Source organism: Anguilla anguilla, chromosome 10 (assembly GCF_013347855.1).
Source record: "Anguilla anguilla isolate fAngAng1 chromosome 10, fAngAng1.pri, whole genome shotgun sequence".
Lineage (NCBI taxonomy): Eukaryota > Metazoa > Chordata > Actinopteri > Anguilliformes > Anguillidae > Anguilla > Anguilla anguilla.
The window spans coordinates 39,845,894-39,855,909 of record NC_049210.1 but is presented as its reverse complement, the minus strand read 5'-3'; the positions used below and the strand labels follow the sequence as shown (position 1 = coordinate 39,855,909).

The 10,016-nt window shown below is 42.9% G+C and overlaps 1 protein-coding gene across 1 annotated transcript; it reads left to right on the top strand.

Annotated features, from left to right (window-relative positions):
- The first annotated feature begins 396 nt into the window (after positions 1-396).
- ankdd1b (ankyrin repeat and death domain containing 1B) lies at positions 397-9,978 on the top strand. Its single transcript, XM_035435695.1, has 15 exons — positions 397-837; positions 2,058-2,158; positions 2,268-2,366; positions 2,503-2,601; positions 3,291-3,395; positions 3,532-3,636; positions 4,535-4,633; positions 5,063-5,161; positions 5,443-5,541; positions 6,045-6,143; positions 6,485-6,583; positions 7,046-7,138; positions 7,835-8,036; positions 8,522-8,653; positions 9,328-9,978. The coding sequence occupies exons 1-15, from the start codon at positions 663-665 to the stop codon at positions 9,381-9,383; spliced, it is 1,662 nt and encodes a 553-aa protein (XP_035291586.1). The 5' UTR covers positions 397-662; the 3' UTR covers positions 9,384-9,978.
- Positions 9,979-10,016: the final 38 nt, after the last annotated feature.

Sequence of the window (10,016 nt, the reverse complement as noted above, 5' to 3'; positions counted from 1 at the left end):
ATTGTTTGTATTTCAATGCGTGGAAAGTCCCTTCAGAAGGCACAAGGCTTCTTTCTGGGAAACTTAAACCATTAGGCTGAAGAGGATTTGTCTTTTAGGGATGTTGAAACCAGTATCCTTTTTAAAGTCACGATGGACAAATGTTAAAATCAACTACAGCCAACACTGTAAATACAATTAAAACATGAAAAGCCAATCAGTGGAATTTAAGGACAAACAGACCCCTGCAGAACATGAAATCTTAGCCAGTTGTGTTTCAATTGAATTTCAATTAAATTTTATTTTTATAGCGCTTTTTACAGAGAACTGTCACAAAGACGCTTTACAGAGTAGCAAGGCAAGAAACAGAGCAAACACTAGACCTGAACCCCCAAGTAGCAAGTACATAAGGTAAAAAGTCCCAGTGGAGAGAAAACCCTCCCCGATCGGAAGAAATCTCGAGAGGAACCCGGCTACAGAGGGGGAACCCATCCTCCACAGGCCAGCCTTCACAGTAGCTACATGCGCTAATGCCGCTCTGAAGCTAAACTCCATCCCAGGGAACACGTCTCCTGTGGGTGTGAACAGAGAGACCTCCAGTGTAAACAAAGGTCCTGTGCAAGCGTCCTCAGGGAGTGACGCAGGGCACACCGCCTGGAACCTGGAACAGCGAAGGGTTCACGATGGAGAAAGCCCTGGCTTTGAAATCGAAAATGATGAACCACCCCTCCCTGAAAAGGGGGACCTTGAGCCCCAAATCCTGGGTGACCACTGAGAACCTGAAGGGGTTCAAAGAATTTATACTGCATAAGGAGAGCGACATGGGCACCGACACAAGCTTTGACAATGTTGAGATGTGTGAGTAATGCTTTTTATTTAAAAAGAAATTTAAACTGTAACTAATAAAATTAGAGGAACCTTTACTCTAATTAAACTACCTGATGTTTAAGAATATATAGCGTCGTTCTCTCTTTGGACCAGACAATCGTAGCACAGTATGATCCAAGCTACATTCTCCATCTTCCAGCAATGTTTATGTTTTCTTAAGTTTTTCTATTTTGAAAATTCACATTAAAACACATTATTTTCTTAAAGGCAGAAGTATGCTGTTAGTACAGTAACAGCCTAAATTTGTTCCTCATACATCTAGGATTAGGTAGAAATCCAAGCTGTGATGTAAGCAATATGTGCGGAAAGGGTGAACGTCAGGTTTGCTTAATCATTAATTTGTCATTTGGTCAGGCATGAGAGCAGATCTGTGAGACTTGAAGTGAACACCCTGAGCATTGTCGCGATGTTTGTTCAAGGCAGAAACGTGCAGCCATGTGGGCTGTTCTGTGACTCTTCTAGAAGCCACACAGGGAGGTGCAGTGTACTGAGCACACAAGGTTTATTTGTCACAGGGGTTGAGGTACCTTGTCAGATCTGTATTCAAAAAGCAATGCATATGGTGTATGTGGTAGTGTACATTTAGTGTTCAGTTCTTTCAGGTATCTGATTTTGTGGCAGTGTTGCACTGGCTGAAAAAATCATGTTTGCATGCACTCTTAATAAAAATATTTTATAATAAAATAATCTTGTGATTCATATTTCTCATATCTTTGTTCCCTCCTCTGAAACCATGATACAAAGAGCTGATTGGTCCAATAGCAATACTGTTTTGAGCCAAATGTTAGCGTTTTTTTATTGAAATCAGCATAGACTGGAAATTATGCACAAGCTCTTATTAATGGTGAGTCACACAAAATGCATTCCCACATCACAGATAGGACACAGACTTGGAAGCATGTAGTCTTACTGATGTTGCTGTATAACTGATGCTACAATGGCATCAACAGGCCAACAGAGACTCATCGAGGAGTGGCCTGGTCTTTATGATTGGTGCAACCTGTTCTACCACACAAATTCAATTTATAATTCGAAAATACAAATCCAGTGTGAGAATAACTAAGATGCCATCATGAACTTACTTTTTTAGATTTGTATTACAACTTGCAATTTCCCAGTCTCTAATTAGCCCACAGAATACTGATACGTGAAGGTAACTACTCTAACGCCTTTCCCTCACCTCGGAGCAGTGCTGGATACAGAAAGGGATTACATGGAAGCGGCAAAGAAAAACGACATTGCCACCATGAAGCTTCTTGGGAAAAGTGTCAACGTCAACGCAAAAAACGTGGTAAGTGGCGAAATGCGAAACATCACGTTGAATCGTTCTACTGACTTTTGCGAAAGGGTTTGTGGAAGATTAGGATTATTAAAATTTGGCCTATTTCCTGTGACCGCAGCATGACCGGACGGCGCTCCACTACGCCGTGGCGGGTCGAAATAAGGAGGCGGTGGAGCTCCTGCTTCGGAGGAGAGCGAAGCTAGATCTTCCGGACAAGGTGAGAGGGGCTGTGGGGCCGTGTGAGTGAGCTGCGTGGTGGTGCCCTTCGCTTATGAGGAAAAAGCCTCCATGTTCCATGAAAGCTTGCTCGTGATTTGATCGTGCGATGTTCCGGAACCTTCTTCCATTCACAGCATGGGGTGACCGCCATCCACCTGGCCGCCTGGTTTGGGAGTTTGGACATTCTAAAATTGCTTGTTCAAGGTGGAGCCGAGCAGAAGGTCGAAAACCAGGCAAGAAAAAGCCCACCTTAATAACCAGGCACTCATCCCCCAATATAATTTCACTTCACCCTACACCTAACATTGATCTTCCTCACCTTATAGTTTTCTACATTGGATCCCAGTAGGCTAAAGCATCAACATGATATTCCCCTCACTAATTCAGGAGTGTTGAGTGTTGTTCTCAAAGAGCCACAGAGTGGCTGGTCTTTGTTTTACCCTAAAATGTGCAGCCTCTTTAACTACTTTAATTGGTATAATAAATACTTTTTAAAGGGTAAGAAACATCCTGTTATTTTTATGGCAGTGCCTTTATCTTGGGAAACATTCAAAAGTTTGATGAGTAAGCTATCTAATAGCGGCTGCACAGTCTTCCTCAGAATAATTGGGAAAACAGGGAGACACATCTCAGAATGCTTATTCATTTTATTTCCCAGATTTCTAAACAGTGCACTGTTTTCACATGTGCATTTAAGAGGAATTTAAATTTATTATTTATCGTTACCACAAGGTCTGGTTTAAGCCTTAACCACTCATGGTGTTTTGGAGCCTCTTCAGCCTTTGGGCTCTCAGGCAGCCAGATGTAAAATGGGGCTGAACTGATCTTTTTACTGTGTACTATCTGCACTATTACTGTGTAATATGTATGTGTGTATGTGTATGTGTGTATCTCTCATACCTCAAATCTGCGTGTGCACCAGGAGGGGATGAATATCATGCACTGTGCCGCTGTCAATAACCACACGGACATCGTGCAGTACATTGTGAACGACCTACAGATGAAATCACTGGATAAAGAAGACCAGGTGACCAGGAGATTATTTCATTATTTAATTGATTTCAGGCAGCCCAGTGATGATCAACCATTAGTGTGGTGTGCTATGGGAGAGTGTAGTCTGGGTATGGTGCGCTTTTGTGATAAGGCCTTATCCTCTCTCTCAGACAGGGAACAGACCCTTCGCACTGGCAGCTCAGCACGGTTGTGAGGAGATGCTGGAGTTGCTGATGGAGGAGCCGTACTCCATGGCCACCATGGAAGGAGACCAGGTCAGCCCCTGTGAGACTGCGATGCTCCAGAGTGGATCACTCAGTAGCTAAAGGAGTCTTTTACTAGTGCAGGCCCGGCCCTATAACAAAACATTGTAGGTTTGAGCTTTGGCTATTCTATTTGCCAAGTATTAGCCAATAAGTATCATCTATAGGTAGGAAAGGGTGGGTTTCAGCTACAACTGTGTTAGCACTTTCTGACAATGGACATGGTAGCCAGGAGCTAGCAGTGCTAAGAAATATGCCTGTTTTCCTATTGCCAGTAGTCTCCCTTAGTGCTTTTTCACTTGTCATGTGGAAACAGTTACTGGCTGATAGCACATTGGAGGGATGCCTGCTTTTGAGCTGCAATGCTCCCTGAACAGGTACGAATAACACAGCAGTGGCTGCAGAGCCATGACTGCACTCTGGAGAGGAATGAAATGGAAAACAATTGCTGGAAAATAAAATTATACAATGTATACAAATCCACTCAGCCATGGTGCGGGCACTGCCTTTTATTGCAGCCAATGCTCCTTACTTAAAAAATCATTACCTTGACCAAGCAAATGTATCATTCTTCCTGGTTTCTGTGGGAGCTGCTGGCTTAAGCAAAGCAAAGGCAGAAACCTGCTGGTTAGCTGGCCTTTAGAGCTGGTGGTGAATGGTTGCAGTATAGCGGATGTTTGGACCAGGTTATGTTTTGACCTGGCTATGTTGAGACCAGGTTATTCTTGGACCCTGGCTATGTTGGACCAGGTTATGCTTGGACCTGGCTATGTTTGGATCAGGTTATGCTTGGACCTGGCTATGTTTGGACCAGGTTGTGCTTGGACCTGGCTATGTTGGACCAGGTTATGTTTGGACCAGGTTATTGGCAACCATTTCATCCTGGGCTTTTATCCCTTTGGATTTCCAGAACGGGAATACGCCGTTACACCTGGCGGCCAAGAACGGCCACCTGGATGTGGTTCAGCTTCTGCTCCGGAGCTTCGACACCCGCGACACAGTCAATAAGGTGGAGTAGAATGCTGGCTAATTTCTTCCAATCAGAATAGCATAGAGGCGGGTTCACCCCGCCCTCTTTCAGAGCTTACTGACAGATTAATCTGACAGAAATCCTTTATAAAACTGCACTAATACAGAACTATCTGGTAACGTAGTCTGACATGGTACATATTTAGCCTTTATCGCTGATTGAGGGATCAGGGAATAACTCCAGCATGGGTTTGAATGAGTTTTTCCAGATTTTATAAAATATTCGCAACTGAAAATGACCACTTTAAATCATTATGTGATAACCTGATTGTAAATGACATTATACGAAATAATTTTTTGAGTGATTAATTGATGATCAGGAAATATTTGTGTGTGTCTATCCGTGTATGCGTGTGTGCGCATGTGCACATGTGCATGTGTATGTGTGTGTGTGTACTCCCCCCCTCAGGCTGGAGAGACAGCTCTGTACCTGGCTGTGGAGGGGGAACATGAGGACTGTGTGCAGGCGCTGCTGGATGCTGGCTGTGATGTGAACATCGTGACTGCGGTATGTCACCCACTCCTGCAGAGACTTCACTAAGAACACACTGAGACAGTTAAAAAGAGTCGAGACACACTGTAAAGATTCAAACAAAGTAGTGGTGAGACTGGACTTATATCCGAGGTAGGGTTAGGGTTACAGTTAGAGGGTTGGGGTTAGGGTTGAAATCACAAAGCTGTTTTGACCTCTGCTGGCAGTAACCATTCAGTACAACTGAGACTGTGACTGTGAGTGGTCATTTGAGTCCGAACTGATTCACAGAATGGTTTTCTTGTATTAACCACCAGGAGAAAAGCAGCTGCTTGCATCCTGTGTCTGAAAAGGGCCACACCCCACTGGTAAAACTCCTCATTGAAAATGGAGTGGATATGAATTTTCAGAATCAGGTGAGATAACAGTCATTTAGTCAGTCTTCTCAATATCATGAAACAATGTGCAAATAAGTTTAGTCATATATATATATGCTGAATGTTTTTTAATAAAAAATGAACAATGTACATAACTGTTTGTGACTCACTTCAATATTTTATAACTTAAGTGTGTGATGTGCTATACTGTAAGTGTGCGATGTATTATAAGTGTGTCATATATTGTAAGTGTATCGTGTTATAACTGTGTGATGCGCTATATTTGTGCACCCTCCTTAATTAATGGAGGATGTTGCAGCAATGTGCCAACAGTTAAAACCAGCCATTTTAGACTGTCGGAAAAAAAGAAAATAACATCCTAATAAATACAAATAACAAGATAATAACAGCCTTTTTTCCTGCTTGTAGGTTGTAAGTTTTTAAGAAGTCGTAATAAACATTTTATGGCCCTTTATAAATATTGCAGTATTCCTTCGGTGTGTGTGCGAAACGTTTGGCATGATGTTCCCTCTGACTTGCAGCACCAGCAGGCCGCTCTGCACCTGGCGGTGAAGAACAGCCACATCCCGGTGCTCCACACGCTCCTGGAGTCCGGCTGCAACGTCAACGTGACGGATCACGTGCGTACCGCCCCCGCGAACACACCGGCCTGGGGCCGAACGCCCAGCTGCCCGTCTCCATCAGCCGCAAAGATAGCGCAGGCTAGCGCACGCTAGCCTAGAGGGTTTCTGTATGTTCCAGCCAGCTGAGAAGTGGCCTTGATCCCATCTTAATGGGTCAATGGAAGAAGCATCTCGTCTTTATTCTCTAATGCTTTCAGAAGTGGAGCTGTACCAACACATACACCATTTATCTTTAATCTGTCTTCTTTGCATTGTACATAAATCTGTTTCACAGAATTGAACTCTTTAAGATTACTTTTTTTAACCGTATATATATATACATATGTTTTGTTCTTCAGAGGGGTCAAACTGCCCTACATATTGCAGCAGAGCTGGGCATGGTTGACATAGTGGAGATGATCTTGAAAACTGGTACAGACCTGGCGATCCAAGACAAGGTAATCATAATTAATAGGACAAAGATCATTCAGGAACTTGTGTAGCGTTCAGAAGGCTACACTATACGCGCAAAAATGGGCGTTTGTTTACAAGATGTCAGTGTTTATGAATGTGTACAATTTTGCTGGTGGAGGCACTCTGTGTCCTGGGTGTCTTAGGGACACCTGTTTTTAATTGGTACACCCCCCAAGGGATTGCAACCTCCAGATCGAAATTCACCCCCCCCGCACCCCCCCGTATCTGATTCAGTGATGAATGAGCATTGCTGTACTGTAGCAGAAATTAGCTTCTGCATCTACAGCATGACTTACTGAGATAAAGGATATATTGTGCATATTGTCCTTTATCTAGGACGTGAAATGTAAAGGATATTGAGTACACATTGTCCTTAATTTAGGAAGTAAAATGTCTCAGGCAAAGTCCTCTCAGCTAATGGTGGGTTCTCTTATTGACACTTACAGCAAGGAAAGACAGCGCTGGGCGTGGCAGCCAGGGCGGACATGGTGATCATTGTGGATATGATCATTAAAGCAGAAAGATACTTTGCATGGCAGGTCAGTTCCCCCACATGTGTTTTTCAACCTTCAGTAAGAATTAGGAAGTTATAACTGGTCTGTAGATCATCAAATATATCCCCCATCCCCACAGATACATTCTATAATTTGTATTTACATGACTCACCCTTACTAATTTTGAATGGTCTTATTTAGACGCCAATTACCTCTTTACATAACACAGTTACACAGTTGCATAATTCCCTAAGGGCCTTCATTTTAGTTAAAAAAATATTGCAGTAATAAGTGAAGTTGAAGCTCCCATTAGCTTGGTCATAAACTGAAAACTGCAAACTAAATGTAGACTTGATATGTGGAAATTTCCTCCCCAAAGATGTAATTCTCTAAGTTTGGAAAAAAGCAAATTACAGTATCATCCTTCTATTTATTTCAGTCATTTAAATGTAATGGGTACATATTCTTTGATCATTTGCTCTTGAACCAGAACAATGAGACCATTATTTGATCTTTGTTGAATGCAAACACGACTTATTTTTATATTTAAAAAATAATAATCAGTTTTGTGTGTTTTCAACAGAAATGCCACAGATGTATTATTTTTTTCTTCTTAATTGCGGTAGATTAGCACACCAGTGTGGCTCTACGAGGCGTGCCTGTCCGTCCCACTTACTGCACCTGACTGTAAAGTTTCTGCCCCGTCTCTCCCGGAGTAACTAGATTTGATTACCCTTTCAGGCAGGCGTGGAAAATAACGAAACCCTTCATGACGAATATCCACTGACATTTAAATTAGACCACAGAATGGAGACCAGGCAGATCCGCACCACCCTCTGGAACCTGGCGTACAAACTGTTCAAGCCCCACGACTGGAAGACGCTGGCCAGGCACTGGCTCTTCACCGAAGAGCAGGTGGCGGCCATCGAGGAGCAGTGGACAGGTGACGGATCGCGCGAGATCGCTAAACCGCTCCTGCATACCTCTTGACAAATCCAGCCCTCGGGTGGAGGAACAGGAGTCTTTTTGGCCTTAAGTGTTTAGTATAACCATCGTAAAAAAAAACCCCCAGCTCAAAGCAGTGACCTTTCCAGGAAGCAGTCGGCTTACTTCCTTATCATTTAGCTTGCGCACATAGTGCTGCAGACCCTACGGGCAAAATCCTAAACTACAGGGTGGCTGAAGAGACTCAGTGGCTGAATATCCGGTACTAGGCATCTTTGTTGGCCTCTAGATCTGCACTGTTAACTTCATGCAAATCCACAATGCTCAACATGTATTTGTTGAAGGCTTAATTAATACTGAAATGACAAACTATGTTGACTTGCAAGACAGATGACTAAAGTGTGATGTGAAGGTGTGTGTTGTCCTGTGGAAAAACTGTCACTGAATCACTGAGGGAACATTATTATTACTGCTCATTTTCAGGCCTCAAGAGCTACCAGGAGCACGGAAACAGAATGATGTTAATCTGGCTCCACGGGGCACTTTATACACACAAGAGTGCCGCCAAAGCCCTGCATGAAGCTCTCCTTTCCGTAGGAAACAAAAGCGCAGCGGGTAAGCATCCAAAGCACGCTACGGCTAACCACCGCATCCACTTCCATTTACACGCCGACTTTCCCTCCTCCCAGATGCCAGCATCGCTTGGCTTCCGCGCTGACATCTTTTTCCGGGGACAGGGCGAAAATGTTAACCTACGTCTCCAGACAGAGGCTTTTTCAAAAGGCCAGACTCGCGTGAATTTATGAGCAAGGCAAATAATGAAATTAACACCTGACTGAATATCAGCTCCTCAAAAGCAATAAGTCATTCACACATCAACAGTATTTAATCATTTCCCCCCTCAAAATATGTTTCGGTGAACAATGCACCGGTAATGTGCCATCATAAAACTGTCCATAGCCTGTCCAGTAATGCATGTGTTGCATATGAAATAATTCAAACTTTTGCAGAAGACCATGTTGTTTAGATCTATGGTTCTTAAATAACAATTCAGAACCTAAACTGCTACAATGCAGTAATACATTGCAGCTTCAATAGTCACCAAGTGTAGTTACTACCAAAATGGCCATTATGTTGGTAGGCCATCTCATCTTGGGATCAGAGTTGGTAGGCCATCTCATCTTGGGATCAGAGTTAAACATTTCCAGAATTGCGATTGTAAGTAGGTATGGAGTCAAATTGGTTGCAGGCTATGCTGCAAAAAAATTGTCTTTGTTTATTTCCTACAGACAAAATAAGGCTTGAAACCACTGGCGTTGAAGCCAAGAAATGCACCGTATCATAATATCGGTGAAGCTTCATCCGTTTGGACTCCCCGTAAGCCTTTGCTGTGGATTTCACAGCCAACTCAAGTCAACAAATTACTCATTTCTTGGTTTCCTTCAACTGCTCCCAATCGGATCTTGTGAAAGAAGTTACACCAACGGTCTTCGGAGCCAACTCAGAAATTGGTCGTCTTCCATTTCAACCTTCCAAGGAGGAAGAAAGCTGGCAGATTTCCTCAGAATGAAGAGCTCCTCACAGTGGATTCCACTCAGGAATGGAGAGCACTGTCCTGAGTTAAAAACAAGGCCCTCTTGCTCTCCAGGTCTGGCACTGAAAGACATTTGCATCTTAGCATTTCAACACTACGGTAATTATGCCTACACAGTAATAATGCCTTCATTTTCATATTTTCATTACTAGAGCAAGAGTGGCCATTTTCATGTGTTCATCTGTATCATGTGTTCATTGGTGTTTGTATTTTATATGTCCTTTACCCATACACTCTTTACCCATAACATTACAATATTACAAAAGCTATTGCTCGTATGATAAATACTTCAGAAACTAAACATAAAATAGTGACAGTGTAAAGATACTGAAGGTATGACAGTGACATGTTGAATGTACTGAGTCCAATGCTAAATGCTTGCTT